The following is a 17,705-nucleotide window of genomic DNA, read 5'->3' as shown; positions in this document are numbered from 1 at the left end:
TGACAAATTATGTTAAAGTTAAGAAGATCTCTTTAGCTTCCTGTTTCCTAAAAAAAGTCATCATTTTAGACTAGATTGTGTTAAATATGTGTTCAATTTCTGTCCTCTACACTTCAAAAGAAATACTCTTTCATTTAATTAAAAAACTATTTAGCCAACTGAGAATAGGACAAACATTCAGGTTTCCAGGAGAAGAGAACACAAAGTTAAACCAGCAGGAACCCATAAAGGTTCGCGTACTTGTAGTTTCTTGAGGTGTTTGTTGACGGTGGTGAGATCCTGTCCCTGGTCCACGTAGACCAGCTGACCCTCTAGCTGGCCCAGCCTCTGGTCAAGGCTTTCGTAACTTTGCACCAGCAGGTCGGCCTTGTTAGCCTCGAAGAGCTGGCGAGCTTTGGCCTGAGTGGTGCTCTCCAGATCCAGCCAGCACTCCCTGATCTCCTCCAGCTTCTTCCGGACCACCGGGCTCAGTTCCGGCTTCTCCTTAATCAGCTGCTGGCCTTCCTGGATGGACAAGGGAACGAGGAGGAGGAATGAGGCTTTTTAAGATTTAAAAACAAGCAGAAACTAAAGGGTTAATTTTAATTTATTTATTATTGTTACCTATATTTAATCTAATAAAAATTAAACATTTCTGGGTTGTTTTGCACTCATTCTGGGATAACAACTGCAAAAATAATCATGTTCAGTCGAGGTCGAGGACATAAAAAGATGAGTAGACCAGAACCATGTTTTAATTTCATCATTAATTTCAATCTTTCCCTCTATGTCATTTTAGCAGAATGACCTGCAGCTGGGTTAGGAAGGGGTGTGCATGTCTGTGTCTGTGTGTGTAAACACATTAATCTACATAGGCATAAATAACTCATTAATAACTTCAGGTGCCTCAGCCCCCACGTTTTTCATATTTCTTCCTCCTTTTAAACCCCTTCCCTATTCAGACCCCCCTACTGGACAAACAGATGGACCATCATTCTTTACGTTCACCTGCTCCACTTCATTTATTTTTCATTCGACCCCCTTCACACTAAAACTCTTGAATAGGCACTTCTCCTGTTTAATTCAGACCGATCCAGCAGAGGCCTTGTGTTTTTAAAGGAAATATCGCCCATTTATTACAGAATGTAAGGTGTAGCCTGGATACTCGTGTAGGAAACCTAAAAAACAAGAAAAGTAAAACATGTCTTTATAATACATTAAACTCATAAGCAATTCAGGATTTTATCTTTAACCATAAAGTAGTAGAAACCATGAAAATAAATTGTGAAATGAGAAGGAAACTTGTCTGCAACCATCTTTACTTTTCATCATGTGAAGTCTTGATTTCCTTCTGTTTGAATGTTCTCAGCTTTACTGTTTATGTTTGTTTAGGTTCTCTTTTATTTTTACCTTCTTTCTGCCTTTTAATTGAATTTCCACAGAAACAGAAGGACACTAAAGGCACCACAAATATAATTTTTAACAATTTTTCTTGTCATCAGTGTTATGATTCTGGCCCGTCTGCCTGCTCTGCTCTCACTCATGCAATCAACTCATCTGCTTCACCTGTCTGTTGCTGCGCTGCTGCACAATCACCGTCATGCCACACGCCCGTGGAGCTGCAGTTATATACAGCCATCTGACAGGCAGCTGGTGCCAGATTTTCGAAAACATTTGTGAGTAGTTATCCAGCGTTCCTTCCTGACTGATCTTGTTCTCTGACCTTGCCTTGCCTCACGGATTTTGTCTTCCTGCCTGCCCCTTGTCGACGCCTCTAGCCCTGGAATTCGACCCCGTTTCTGTCCTTGGATTTACGCCTCAGCCTAACCACTGGTTTATTCAGCTTGAGCCCGACTGGCTCTCAAGTCCGTCTGGAATTATTGTCAAAAGGACAATCACAGCTCTCTGTGTTCCTGTCACACCTTCAGCTGATTTCTCGGAGGATTTGGATCAGTCGGCAATCCGACTTCAGTCTGTTGGACGCTTCCTCATTAACTTGTCTGGATCACTTCCTCCTCTGGATTCTGTGCCTCATCCCCAGACTGAGAAGTTTAGTGGCTTTATCTAACTGCTTGCAAATCCTGAGTTTTATTCAGCCACTAACTAGTCTCTCTGTCCTCAGTGGTTCCTGGAAGCTGACTGCTGTTCTCCTGCTCTCTGATCCTGAGTTTCTGAATAAACCTTTTAACTTATCACTTTGTTTGGCTGAATTTGGGTTCTCTGTCTCTGGTTGTGATAATCAGGTTGGAAACTATTTATTTCCTCTATTTTACATCATTATAATGCCAACATCCCATAGCAGAAAATGTTTCAATCCTCTTTTTGCAAAAGCGTTTTGTTTTCATTTTAAAACTTAAAAATTGAAACAAAAAGATGGTTCTTTAAACATGACAAATTTCCTCTAGTAGCTGGACTGAGGGCAAAAATGGCTCTTTGGATTGCAAAGGTCACAGAACTACTTCAGAATCCGTCTCAGATTGTACTTTAGAAACAATTAGATTTAGGATATTGAAAAAAAGGAAAACTGAACTGTAAACGCTCAACTAATCAAACTGTATCGATTAGAGTTTGTAAATCAATCTTAAATTTGCTGTTATTTCTTTCAACAAATTTCCTTAAAGTTTTCTCGAATCGTTTCAACGTATGCGTAAACTTTAAATTAAGTGAATATGCTTGAAAGAGTAGGAAGGGGTTGTAAAGAGGCATGATGAGAATACGTAGGATAAAAGGAGAGTAGTTAAAGATGGATAAGTGGGATGAAAAAAGGTCAAATGAGGGCGAGTGGAATATAAAGGGATTGAAAACAGGGGTAAGGAGGATGATTGGGATGAAAGGGGGTTGTAAACAATTAGGATGAGAATACATTTTTGCAAAAAGATGAGGGTAGGTGGGAAGAAACAGTGATTGGAAAGTACAGGAAGGATGAGAGGGACAAGAATGGGGTGTGGTGCGGATGAGCAAAATGAAAAGGAGGTGTAATGGTGGATGGGGAGAATGAGTGGGAATAATGGGGGGGGGGGTTGTAAAAATGGTTAATGAGCAGGATTTAAAAAGAGAGAAATGATGAGGCAGATTGGGTTGTAAATGATGATGTCATAATGAAAACGTTTTCTAAAGAGGGGTGGTGAGGATGAGTGGGGTGGAAAGGGGTTCACTTTTTGTCTTGCTTTTATTGCTGTTTATTTGCTACTGTTGTTTCCTAAATGTGTCTTATTTCTGGTTTTATTTGCTGCTCTGCCAGGAACGTTGTCTTTAACTTATGTTTAAATGGTTGCTACGTAAATAAATTTCAAATAGTCATTAATTTCACTGGCAAAGAAAAACCTCCAACATTTGGAGCTCAGCAGGGGGGTAATTTCAGACTTGACCAGCAAACTCTCCACGCACAGTGACTCATCTTCCACAGAGGACCACACCCTCCCTGACTCACTTATATCCACACTACAGCACTGCTCTATCATTGCAAACTGCTGGTAACTAATGTGATGAGAGCCTAATCAGTCGCAACATTAGCGTTAGGTGGGAGGAAATTTACCCAAACATAGATCTAAAGAATGAATACCAGTGTGATCAAACCCCTAAAGCTTAAAATACTTGATGAGAAGACAAAAAGTCCATGTATTTGTGCAAAACAACATGAAACTTGCAGTGTCTCTCTGGTGGAAGCACAAGCACCCCACACTACATCACTGTAATTCCCAGTGTAAGTGGGTTACGTCAGCATTCATTCTGGTGTTGTGCTTTTTGCAGCTGGAGATGTGTGCCATCCACTGCAGCGAGTGGGAGAGCTGCGTGGGCTCGAGCAGCTTCACCCACAAGCTAAGAGCTGCTTCTGTAACACTCAGTCTGCACTTCAAAGAGGGCCGTGATCTTCTACTGCAGATGCAGATATCATCTGCACAGATCCCACAGTGAAGAGGAAAATCCTTGTTCTTCTTTCGAGGTTAAACTGACTGCAGGACCCAGGTGTTTGAGTATCTAGACATTTTCCTGCTGAACAATTATATTAGCTTAGAAACAGACTTAGCATTTTATCCAAAAAGACAAATGAAGACATGAGGTTTCATTTTGGGAATAAAAAGATCAAGTTGTTCTTCTTCACTGACTGCTGTATTTATTGTACTATACTGGGTCTTGTACAAGTCCAGATGTTTTGAGAAGAAAACACAACTATTTAAAAAGCTGTGGATTTGGTATTGTTTGCAAATATATGACATTGTAAAGGAAAAGTAGATTCTGGAAAGCTGTTATTGACCTTAATTCATATTTAAAGAGCACATGTGATCCACGAACCAACCAAGAGAAAGGTAAAAACCTATAGGACAGGAGGAAGCAACTCCTGACAGAACTCTGATGCTAACAGTAACTGATGGCTTATCCTCACTGCGCTGTCTGCATCTCACAGCGGACATCTGCTGGTCAGTGTGTCTGTCACACTCAGGCCACAGCAGCTACTGTGTCAATATTTACTAAAAACGGCTCTGTTTCCCAGTAACTTGGCTTCCTGTTTCATTTTCTTGAAAAATTTCATTTTCACGTCAATTTTATTCATGTCCATCAGCCCTGGTTTGTGTTTTGTTGATTGCATTTAAATCCTCTCTCAATTCTAGAGTTTTGCAGACGCCAAAATAAAATTATTTGGTCTTTACCACCATCTAAAAGGTGGTAAAGATTTAAATCTTACCTGAAGGCTTTAAAAACACACAACAGATTCAAAACAGTCATTCAGAGTGGATGCATAACAAGCCCAAATCATCGAGCTCCCACTGGTGTGCTTGACATGGTGTTGTGCATTATGGCCAACAATCCTCATTTCAGTCTCCGCTGTTCTGAGGACAATCAGTTCATTAAGATTGAAATTTGCAAGTTATGCTGTCATATTCTTCTCAGAGAGAAAAGCCTTTCTCCCAGCAAACCTTCCCAACAAGTCTGATTCAGTCCTTTTCTGTTTGTCCTCATGACCTTCAGCATTTAGCATGCTAACTGAAGCCTGTAGCCTCTGAGTTGGAGCTCTCGACTTTGTTGCAGTTTTTCTCAGCATTACATGATCTAAGTTTAGGTCGAAATGACTTTCTTTCCAGGAGTGGACATCTGTCCTAAATGTTTCCTATTTGTAGATAAGCAACAATTACTAAGGTCTTTGCTGATGTCTTTCCACCTTGGCATTGTGCTAACACACACACCTGTATGCTGCAGAACAGCAAAACCTATGTTTTTATAGATGTGATCACACTGATGACAATCAATTCATTAAATGCATTTGATCAGCAGCACTTGAGTACATAATATTCTCTTAAATCCAATACAAACACCAAGGGTGTACTTACTTTCTGCCACAATAATCCTGAAAACTTTATTAATGACTGCATTTGCAGCAGGAACCGTTTGCTACCTCTCTGAATAAAAAAAATAAATAAAAAGTGAATAAAAGTGATAGAAAGGGAGTAAAAGCAAACTCAGTAAGAAGAAGCAGATCTCGTCCTTTTGAAAGTTAATGAGGTCAGTTAATTATCAGCAGACTGAGCGAGAATCCGAACCCCAGTGGATTTAGGCTTAAAATTGCACAGAGCAAAGTGCATTATCACAGTGCACTCATGTACGTTTCATCAGGCTCACATATAAAATCCCCTGAAGAGGTTCACCTTTAAAAGCTTCTGTTGGGGCTTTCTTTTCACACACTTCACAGAGTGACTCCCTTTACAACCAAAATACCTTCTGAAGGCATTTAGAAAAACACTTCTGTGATTTCTAGCTCTGCAAATATACCAATAGCTCAACAAAGCATCTTCTGCAATATTATTCTCTCTTTATGATTCATTCATAAAAATGTCATAAATCACATGTGGGATTTGAACCCTACCTATCCAGATTAGTGTCTTGGACTCAACGAGGAAGTCCAGTCATCCTGCAGCAACAGATCACCACTTATTGATGAAACACCGCATTAAGCATTCAGAACAATGCAAACGTCAGCGTATAGATCCGGATCCCTGTACTACAGTAACACCTACTACTGTGGGCGCTTTGCTTCTTTTACTTCACTGCCTGTTCATCGTCTCTTTGACCACGTTTCTTCACACATATAGGAGCCAACTCAAGTTTTTCTATCGTGCCACAACAGGACTGCAACTAAAATTATTTTAACAGTTGATTAATCTATTAATTATTTTATTGATGAATCAAGATTATGTTTCTATGATTTTCATCATTACTTTCTGAGACTGAAACTGACACTTCAGTCTCTTGTAAAAATGTCTTAACTCACTTTTTCTAGTCAGCACACCTATGAATGTCCCTTCATTGCCGTTCTCCTTTATTCAACACTTTTACAAACAGTAATATTTAACTATTTTTAACAAAACTATTTTCAACTGCTAAAACACAGAATAGAGATCCAAATGTATTTAAAAACGATCTTCAAACCTTTAACAACGCTTCATACAAGGATTTTAAATTTGTGTGAAACGGTGAGGAAGAGAGGTGAACGAATTACTGATTTCCACAGATGGTCTCCCTTTAATCTCAGCCAAACCGAACTGAAATACCAAATGAAACACTGAAATAAATGAAACATTCACTATCAGATATCATTTAACTGAATTAAATCTGTTTAACTTTCAGTCATTGAGAAAAGGCAGAGAGTTTTTAAAAGGATGTGCCCCGGGAGTCTGGTGTTCTCTGCAGGTTTAGTGCGCCTCGACTACCTGGTGACAGCTGGTGGGCTAGCTGGCTGTAAGGGCACCGAGAACTAACCAGCACTTTTACAATTCAGCCATATCTTTATTAACCAAGCAAATATTTCAGCTTTACACAGCTACATTCTTGCCTACAAATATCGCAAAAGTTAATTTTGTTGCTTTCTGTTGCTCTCCTCCGCCATTGCTGGTTGTCATACTTGCTTATGTTTTTGTTATTTTACCTGGTCTAGTCTCTTGTTTTCTGTCTCCCTGCACCCCAAGCCCACAACTGTTCTGTGTTTTCCCCTGATTGTCTTGTCACGTTTGTCATTGGTTCCCCTGCTGTTCAGTTTTGTAATTCAGCCCGTTTGTTTCCGTTGTTCCCCGCTGGTTCCTTATGTTATGTGTATGTGCGAAATCGTGTGTTGGCTACCCTGTCTGTGTCCTGCCATGGATAATAAAGACTCATCTTCCCTGAAAACCTCGAGCTTCAGGAGTTCTTCCCTGCATTTTGGTCCATCAAAAACCCACTTTATGACGCTGGTTTGACTTGCAATGAATCATGTTTGGTTATATTGTTTTAAATTACGCATCAATGCATCCAATGTTTTGCATAATCAATGTAATCGATTACGATTTCAGCAGTGATCTTCTAGTTTTTGAAGAAATCGACCAGGTTCTGCAGCAGGTGGAAGTCTGATTGATTCTTTCATTCAGTTGTCTCTCAAGGAAAGACTGAAAACACTTGAAAACACCTAAATTAAATTCCCTACACTTCAAGATTGTGTAGGATCCCCGTGAGACTGAATGGGCGAATGAGATTACAATACTTGTTTTCTAACCAAAATGGTTACACATCTTTAAAGACCTTTTGCCAACTGCCACAACATACCTTGTGAAAATAAAGTCTTTAAGTCTCTGAAGACATGCAGTTGTTTATAAATGGCAGGTTGTGAAAAACATCTTGAAATGATCCAAAATTACACAATTACACAATATTCTAAGGATACGCCTCCAGTCCATTTAACCGATGCTTCCAGATTTCAGATACACACACCCAGTATTCCTGTTTCTGACAAACACTCTGCTTTGGACTTAAAGGTCGGAGGAATTACAAAAAGTTTTTGACGCATATCTGATCTTATCTCCAACATATCGCATCAATCAATATAATTTAGCAATAAATATGTTCCAACATCAGCAGAGAGATATTAACCTTAATGGCTGTTAGAGCCTGATAATACAATTCCTCAAAGGATGCCTCTATATTTCTAGACTAAAAACATCTCTAGAATAAATCTAAGTAGCCGGAAAATCCTAGATGACAGCTGATCTTAATCAGATTCTGAGTCTTGAATTGAAGACTGGGAAGAACTTGAATGGAAACCACTGAGGATGACGCAAAGAGTCGGAGGGAAACACGAAGTGGGGAAAAAGATGGGATGGAGGAATGACCTTCATGCATGATCTGCACACTGACAGAAAGGGGGACAGGAAGGAGGTTGATAAAGCTGATTGGGCAGCTGCTGCCTGGCAACCATCACAATCACATGAAACAGAAGACATGTTGCTCCAGTCAACGTTTACCGTCACCAGGAGCTGACACGTCTAGAAAAGGTGAATCATGATTATCGAATCATTTCTCTGCCTGGCTGTCCTCCCTCACTGATCCAGAACAACCATCGCTCAAGCTACCTTTGTGTGATTTTTTCCCCACATTGTATTCTGCTTTAAGTCTCACAGAGCTCACTTTTCTATTATGAGTGTCACGTAAACTGTACAATAAAATGGTAGAAGTGAAACAGTACAAACTTGATGTTAATTTTTCCAAACAACAAAAAGCTATGACATTACATTGCACTGACAACAGCAGTGTTCTAGAGTTGTACATAGCTTTCCGAGATTAGCCCATTAACTGGCGGCTTGTTTAGAATAAATGTTTACAATTACTTTGTAGAATCATCATGCAGTCAGTTTTGATTTCTAAAACAAATACCTGCACAAGTCTAATTCTGCAAACAAGTCTCCAGTTAATAGAGAGAGATGTTCCAGCTGCCTGGTAGACAGGAAACATGGCCCCTGGTCAGCTGAAACAATGGAAAGGATTGGAAAACTCCTTCAAGAAGTAAACATTAAGTCAGACACAGGCATTCAGGCTAGTCTCCAGGAAAGATAGATCAGCTCACTGACTCAAAGTCCAGATCTCAGTCGATCTAGAAATGAACTCTGAAAACTTTAAGAAACAGACAAGGCTCGCTCGTGCAAAGCTGATCCATCAGCGGCTACACAGGAACGTTGAAAGATGTTGTATAAGCAATAAGACTACACACAGATATACAAATTCGCAAAAACTTCCTGAGGGCTAAAGCTGTTCTAAAATCTGGAGCAGTTCCTTCACAATAGAGTAACGTTTTACATCTACAGAAACAGACTCTCAGAGGACACCAGCAGAGAGACACAACCAGGACATGACATGTTAAAATCAGAAGAATAACAATGAAGAGCATGACCTATATTCCAGCTCAGTTCCAGAATTCTCTTTAACTGTTTCACCTTGTTCTAATCTCTGGAAAATAGCTAGATAGAGATTTACATGCACTGTAAAAAAGACAAAAACCTTTTCACTGGAATGAGCAAAATTATTTTATTTATTTATTTTATTACAATTTATTATTTAAATTTTTCCATTTGCTTAATCCCACAATAATGATTATATTTTTAATTTAATTTTTTTAGAAACCCTATTTTTGTTATGATTTGGGTTTGTTTGGTTTTTTGGTTTCGGGTTTTTTCTTTATGTTTTTCACAGTTAAAGTTTTGAATCGTTCTTCTGTTTATTATTATTATTATTATTGTTAGATTTTTTGAATCATGTTTCTGTTTATTTTCCTGGTCATGCTTTAGTTTTGTCGTCTTGTTCATGTTTTGTCAAGTTTGGTTTTCGGATCTGGTTATGCTTTTTGTTTCATATTTTTTCTAGTTTCTGTTAGTTTGTGTTCAAGAGTCTGTTTTGCTCCAGCCACGTTTTGTTCTTCTGACAATTAAGTTTATTCGGATCACCTGCACCTATTAATCTGTCTTCTTGTTTCACCTGGTCACACTCCATTAATACACACCTGTTCAGTTATTCAATTTCAAATCATGCTCATGTCTAGTTTTCAGATCTTGCTCATGTCTTGTTTTTCGGGTCATGCCATGTCTGTCTTGCCAGCCCATTTATTGTTTTGTTTCTGCCTCTTCTGAGAGTGAGTTTTTGTTTTTTATTAAATCGTTTTTCACCTATCGTCATGCTGCCTGCTAGTCTGCATTCTGGGTTCCTACATTGCTCAAGTCCTGACAATATTACTTAATTGAAAATCAAAAGTTTAAAAACACTAAGACTTTTATGTCCTTAAACAGTTTGGAAGGAAAGATAATGATAGGTCCACAATGCTTTAGTGGCACAAATGTGGATGTATTTTAAGGCAACAAGTCAAACAAACTGTTTCCTTGAGTGATATAGTTATATGCAAGTGTATCACAATCTTCTGTAACTCAGATATGAAAGTTTGTTAGAGTGAAAAATGTTTATTAATCTCAGAACAAAACAAAACAACCCTGTAAAGATGCTGCCTGAAGATGGTAAAAAGGCCACTCTGCGAGGAAGGCAACAAAACAGCTAAAATATAGTTTGCAACTACATTCAGGTACAAGGACATTAACCTTTGAAGATCACGTCTTCTAAAAATGAAGAAGCCTGCAAGTCTAAGGGCACCAACTGTGAAGTACAGGGTGGCAGCATCATGGTGCAAGAGTGTCACGCTGCAGGAGGGACTGGTGCACTTCAGCAAATAATGGCATCATGAGGAAAAAACATTATTTGGATATATCAAAGCAATATCTCAAGACATCAGCCAGGAGGTTACAGCTTGGACACGAATGGGTCTTCCAAATGGCCAATGACACTCAGCATACCGACCTGTCCAGGGTATACCCTGCCTCTCGCCCTTAGACTGCTGGAGATAGACATCAGCTCCTCCATGACCCACTATGGAATAAGCGAATAAGAAGATGAATAAATGAAGTCAGCATAACGCATACCGTAAATTAGTTACAAAGCGGCTTAAGGACAACAACGTCAATGTTTTTGAGTGGTCATCATAAAGCCCTGACCTCAGAATCATAGAAAATTAGCGGCAGCACTGAAAAAGTGTGTGTAATAGCTGTATAGCTGCTGCAAGCTACAAATGCTAAAGTTAGCATTTCACCTAGAAATCCACCTAGAAATCCAAAATGCTTACACTTTGTGTAAACTTTGAGCTGAATTATTCTTGCAAAGTCCTTAAAACAAGATTTTCTTTAAAACTCTTAATCTATTTTTAAAAGCCTGAATTTAATGCCTTTTCTTAGGTAATACGCCTAGAGCAGAAGCTAGCATAAAATTATCAGCTTACGAAACCCCGCTAAAGTTAAGGGCAGTTTCATTATTTTCTAATGCATCTGGAAATTATTGAAACATCTGAGTTCAAAATTCCTAACCTTAAATAAATTTGTCTATACTGAAGAGATTTATTAAGACGCAATTTGTGAAAACCTAAGAAAACTGATTTTACTGCTTGTTTGTCAGTAAATCCGCTTTAGATAAAAAAACAGGAGTAGACTATTGAGAAAACTCAAACCTTGACTGAATTATTCTGCTTACATATATTTTAAATACAATTTATTCATTATATTTTTAGAATGGTTTCAAAGGCTTATTTACCCTGAAGAAACAATGAGTTACCATGCATTAAGCAGTTTTCAATACAGTACTAAACTGAAGGGCTGTTTCAGAGTTGTAAAGAAATTGGAAGTCTGTCTTCAAACCCTGAACTGGCTTATTCTTTCCTAAACATAGATTTTTTAAGACACAGCTTGTGATCAGTGTAGTCTTTCTGTAAAAACCCAGCAATTACACAGCTGTCTCTGGTGTAAGAAAACCAGAGAAGTCAAACCAAGATGTAATTTGTTCTGACTGCTGAGCCTTTAAAACACAGTTTAGAATTTGTAAACCCTGTATTTATATTACAAAACATTCTGCAGGAGAGGGAAACCCCCATCATAAAACAATCAGGCTGGAAAAGTTAAAAAAAATATTTAAGCATGAACTTAGATGGATATTTAAATCAAAGAACCTCAATGGTAAGCATGTTGAGGAAAAACGACACAACACTTCAGGTGGGGTGATCAGTATGCAAGCATTACACAAGAAATAACTCAACCGCCGGGAAACTTTCATAAAAGGGAAACTGTGAAAATATGACTCCTAAACCAAAAAGTAAAAATTAGTGTAAAGGACAAAAAGAACAAAATCTAAGTGTGACATTTTTAAAAATATGCCCCTAAACAGTATTTGTGATCCTGAAAATAAACGAATAAACGAATGTATATCAACACTTCAAATAAACAGAGAAAATTACAGACTGATATCAGTGCAGGTTGCTAGGCAACCCCCAGGGAGAGGGCAGGTGGGGTTAACATGGCTGCCACGTATGACTTCAGAAGCTCAACACTGTCATTGTGCCAAAAAGCCAGGCGGCCTGTTGTGACTACAGTCTGCTGCTCAAGAGCAGGAACTGGGACCAGTTCCAAAATAACAACTAACACTTATATACTGGGGTGGATCAGGTTGGCCTAATGGGTCACTAACAAAACATCTCGACATTTCAGTGTGATCTCTAAAATGTAAGACACTTTAACTAATTTGATAAAATGCTGAAACATTTTCATTTATTTGTTCTTGGATAGAGTATGCAGTTTCCAATGCTAGGTTCCAAAAATATTCTCCTGTTGGTTGTATGTGAAGACATGAAATAGATTAATAAAAATCCAACCAAGAAACATCCAGCTTGACCTCCAGCTGTGTCATTTCTTTATTATCTCTCAGGAAAAAACAAATAATAAAAGGAGGTTTTCTAGTAACCCTACTCTTTTGCACATGAGCATAACCTCTGAGTGCATTACGGAAACATCCAGGTGCCCTAAGCGTGATATAACCTTATATCACTGTATAACTTACACGTAGCTCTACTCAAAGCTGATAAGTTTATTATTCAACATTCACTTCAATTATTTTAACAAGAAATGCATCCACAGACTCTTGCCCGTAGACTACTGGAGATAGCCACCTGCGCCCCAGTACGGAAGAAGAGGGTACAGAAAATGGATGAATGGATGGATCCATCCACAGGTTTAATTTTATTAAATGTTAAACGTCCTTTAACACATTTTGGGTTGCCATCAACGAGCTTCTGGCATCATTCAGGCTGGATATTTAAATGCTCCTCTTAGCAGAAATAGTGCAGAGTAGAGGGTCTCGAGTGTGCAGAAAATAGCAGGAATACATGTTTGCAGAGATGCAGCCACACTGGTCATGTAGAGCATGGCTAGTGCATCATGAAGAAGATGCAGTCAAACATTGTGAAATGTCACAGCAACTATTTAAATGAACTATCAGCACCTTTCTAAATTTTTCACAGAAGATAAGTACTTTATCCCTTTGAACCTTCAAGAAAGGAATCATTGATTTGTTTGAAACAGCTGAATGATAAACCTACCTAGTAGTATTTAAGGGTGGATTTTAAACAGGCACTTTGTATGTGTCTGTTTATTGATAGGATCTGTGTCTTTATTCAGCCTCTTGTCTGAAACTGACACAGATGTAATTGGGTTACTTAGTACTTCCCCAGCCTGTCTACAAAAGGATGACTTTGTAACGTGTTCTCACCTCTGACTGGCTGCTGTGACATTGATCTGACTGTTTAAAATCATTAGTACTATGTACAGCAGGAGATTTGTGCCACATTTCTGAAGGAATCCTTTTGTTATTCCTGATTTGCGGACCTTTTCTACAGAGTTTATCTTCTGATGAGGAGAAAAGGTGACCTTTGCATGCAGAACTACTCTTCTTTCTATGCGATCCATGGCTATCCAGTTCCCGGGATTAATTTCCTCGCCTCAAATCCCCAGGAGATTTTTTTTTTATGTTGACTGTCCCAGAGAATTAAGCACATGGTCATTGGAAACAAAGGTGTGGAAGGTGCTGCAGCAGCTCCCGATGCATGAGAGAGGATAGACATGTTCTATTTACATTATAAAATGCTGGATAAACAACAAAAAAGTGCATTTGAAGTGTATGTTTAAACTGCAATTATTATTAAGTTTTATTGAATTTCAGCACATAATAGATTTTGTCAGTCCTCCATGACATAAGGAAATCTAGCTACAGTAACAGAAGTTTACACAAGTCATGTACAGGCTTGTATTGTATTTATAATATATAATATGCATAAAGGCAGGATCTTTACGAGGAAACCAACCTACTAGTGGGAGAATACCCACGTCAAGCTTACTGATGGCTCCAAAAAGTATGTGGTATGTGGTTAGTGGTGGTGATTGATGCCAGCTTGTAGTTTCTTTTTGCCAGAGTAAAAAGACAACACAGTTTTGCAGCAAATTCCCACAACCTTCCTACTATGTAAATCTATGATCAAACTTCTTTCTGGGACTGGACATAATGTAGCTGAGCGACAATGATGGCGCCACACTGGCACCAGGCTACAGCCACGGTTCTGAGCTAGGTTGTATCCATAACCTTGTCACAATCTGTGGAATTTCACCCTGTGGAGTTTCTGCACTCCTACAATCAGTTTCAGCCTTATTGTTGAACATGAAGCACCATCAGCATTTAGAAATGGTCATTAGCTTGAAACCCACAACATCTTGACAAGATGGCCGTAGCCTTGCTGAGCAGGAGAAGGTACAGAAGGTGGAGATGCTGGGCTGTACCAAACGGTATTTGTAGTTTTAAGTGCATGGCGAGAACTTGGCTTATAGTGAAAGCAGTGGGAGGATCTGTGACCACCTTGTCCTGTCCTACTGCAAATTGTCAAGTCAAGTTTATTTATATAGCGCTTTTCAGCAACAAGGCACTGAAGGACATAAGGAAAAACCGTACAATGATACAGAAAATCAAACAACAGAACTAATTAAAAAAATAAAGAGAATAGAATGATGGATAAGAAAATGAAAGGAAAATTGGACTGAAAACTTAAGTAATAATGTTTAGATGGCCCAGTCAAAGGCCACTCTAAAAAAATAAGTTTTTAATCTTGATTTAAAGCAACTTAGGGTTTCGGCGCTTTTACAGTTTTCTGGCAGTTTATTCCAGATTAGTGGAGTATAAGAACTAAAAGCTGCTTCTCCATGTTTGGTTCTGGTTCTGGTTCTGCAGAGTAGATTTGAGCCAGAAGACCTGAGAGGTCTGGCTGGTTGATCCACTGACAACAAGTCTGTAATGTATTTTGGTGCTAAGCCATTCAGTGATTTATAGACTAACAGAAGTATTTTAAAGTCTATTCTCTGAGCTACAGGGAGCCAGTGTAAGGACTTTAGAACCGGGGTGATGTGCTCCACTTTCTTAGTTCTAGTGAGGACGCGGGCAGCAGCGTTCTGGATCAACTGCAACTGTCTGATCGGCTTTTTAGGCAGACCTGTGAAGACACCGTTGCAGTAATCAATTCTACTAAAGATGAACGCATGAGTTAGTTTTTCAAGGTTCTGCTGAGACATTAGTCCTTTAATCCTGGAGATGTTCTTTAGGTGATAGAAGGCTGACCTTGTTACTGTCTTTATGTGTCTCTGAAGGTTCAGGTCAGTGACCCTTAAACACCATTGTGTGTGGAGCCCCACATCATTCAGATCTACTGCAACTGCTGCTACCATGCTCCAGTCAGGACACCAATACACACAATGAAAATAAATGACCACAGCCTCACTAGGGAAGTTTTGTGGAAGCTCATAAACATCCACTAGCTGAGGAGTCCACGACATTTCTAATCCGGCTTTGAATACTTCCCCAAGGTCATGAAGAGACCATCTTGGACCATGTCTAGCATGATATTCATCCGGAATGAGAGGGGTATCAGAAACATTTTGCCATAAAATCCATGCATTTATGCATGGTATGTTCATAGAATTGATATCTGCCGTATATGCCAGCACTGATGTGAACATTTGCTCTAATTTTATTCTCTTCAGACTGAGTGGGAAAGTTTTATTTCGCAAATGACTGACTGTAACAAAACAAAGATTTTTCATTTACATTTTATTGTCTGACATATAAAAAGGGTTTTGTAGAGAATTTATTAAGATCCAAGTGAAAAGTCTCTAAATAAGGTCTTTAATTCTCTGTCCTAAAAGCTTTCTGTGGTTTTAAGAATCATGGTAAACTTTCCAAGAACTACTCCAACCTCTGCTGCCAGGCTTCCTTCATTGAGCCAACAGCTGAGGGAGAATGCACTCAACAGCAGAGTGACCCAAAAATCCTTCGCTCCAGGCAGGAAAGCTGCATTATCTGAACAATCTGAACAGGCAGCACTCACCTTTTCAATTTTATCCAGCCATTCCCTGTTCTGGGCTAGCTCGGCCATGAAAGCCTGGTGCTTCTGCCATTTCTTGTGAAGCTTCTGGGTATCGTCTCGGCTGCTGTCTCTCGCCATCAGCATCTTCTCGTACACCCAGTCCCCCAGCTGGGGAGAGAAGAGGACAGAGAGAGGTTTAGATGTTGGAGAAATATTGAAAAATGACGTTCAGAAAGGAGATTTCTGAATGATCAAACACTCTTAAATGCATGACAAATCTATACATTTTTTAAATTGTTTAATATATTCTGTGCTAAGGAGATTCAAACCTTCAGGTTACCATACATTAAACATGTTTTGCATGTTGACCTAATATCATTTTATGCAAAAAGCGTGAGTTTTCAGGTTGAAACACAAGGTCACACAGACATTAATGGTTAATGACGCACAGCAGTCACATGTAGCTCGACACACGTGTAACAACAAGCATGGCTGCAGGAATTCACTTGTGCCCACAACATAACGGCGTACAGTATCCCCCACCTGAACACCCACCCACGCAACGAGCAACCCACCCCACCTACGAAACACAAACACACCCCCGCTCCCAGTCAGGGTATGATTCGCACATTTTACTCATGAAGAAAAACGTCGAAATATGGGCAAAGTATATTCAAGTCAACATCAGCAGCCTCCCTGATCATCAACATCAATGCGTGCACCATCTTTATCCCCAACCCGTTTCCCTTCTCTCCTCTCACTCAGCTGGGAAATAGAAAACCCGTTTACCAGCGGCGATTAACGGGAGCAGCCCGCGGGGTTTTGGCAGCTGCAGGCAGCCACCGATGTCCGCATCCTCGTTCTTTTGCCGACACACACATGCAAAGATGCTCCTAGATGCTTCACCGCAGAGCTGGGTGGAAAGAAAAGACGGAGCAGAGAGAAAGTAAAAATGAAAAGGAGAGGTGCCGAACACGAGCCGCTGACTCAAAGCGGAGAGGAAAATGGTAAATAATGATAAGAACAGTGAAGAGAAGAGGATGAGGCTGTGCTACTCTCCCTCCTTGCTCTGATGCTAAGGACTCACTGTTCACTCAGCCAGGAGAGGATGGAGGGATGGGGTGGATCAGTGATGAAAGTGAGAATGAGGATGACTGAGAGAAGAGGGGAAAAACACCCTCCTCCCAAAAACAACAATAAAATGGCACTGAGCCCAGCTGGCCCAGAGGAGCCCCTCCCCTGCATCGCTCCCTCAGCGATTGAGCGAGATGCTGGGCTGTTTGGAAGAGAGATGGAGGTGGGGAGGAGAGAAGTGGGAGGAGCAAGGAGCCCTGGACTATATTTTTGGGGGGCAGGGGGTGTAGGTAATGCCTTCGGGCTCACCGGTCATGGCTGATGAAGCTGAGAGGAGGTGGATGGTGGGAGGCTTAGGTTGAAACAGTGTAAGGAGAGAAAAGATTTATGTAATTTATTTTATTTTCTTCTTCCAAAGTTTTCAAGCTCAAAACTCTTCCACAGCTGCTTTTGTTTGATATTCCCCCTCCTGCCCTGCATGCTGTCTCCCTCTTTGCAGCTGTACTCAGTTTTCAGCCCGCCTGACGCTGCTGCAGTGGTGAAGCAGATAGAAAAGACAGAAGAGAGAAAGAGCAGAGGAGGCGAAGACGGTTTA

General features: G+C 39.8%; 1 protein-coding gene across 2 annotated transcripts in view; it reads right to left on the bottom strand.

The window, feature by feature from the left end:
- Positions 1–17,705, bottom strand: part of LOC124884416 (spectrin beta chain, non-erythrocytic 4-like) — a 77,265-nt gene that overhangs the window by 34,318 nt on the left and 25,242 nt on the right. Inside the window, exons 1-3 of one of the 2 annotated variants that reach the window (XM_047392339.1) lie at positions 16,826–17,208; positions 16,058–16,204; positions 241–504 (exon numbers count right to left, since the gene is read on the bottom strand). In XM_047392339.1, the coding sequence (XP_047248295.1) occupies positions 241–504; positions 16,058–16,180 (387 nt within the window). In that variant the 5' untranslated portion in view covers positions 16,181–16,204; positions 16,826–17,208. Of the gene's footprint in view, positions 1–240; positions 505–16,057; positions 16,205–16,825; positions 17,209–17,705 lie in introns of those variants that run through there. The other variant, XM_047392338.1, reaches the window with a different exon arrangement.

This window comes from Girardinichthys multiradiatus, chromosome 18 (genome assembly GCF_021462225.1).
Source record: "Girardinichthys multiradiatus isolate DD_20200921_A chromosome 18, DD_fGirMul_XY1, whole genome shotgun sequence".
Taxonomy (NCBI): domain Eukaryota; kingdom Metazoa; phylum Chordata; class Actinopteri; order Cyprinodontiformes; family Goodeidae; genus Girardinichthys; species Girardinichthys multiradiatus.
Note: the sequence above shows the minus strand (reverse complement) of the source record. Positions and strands in the feature narration are given on the sequence as shown.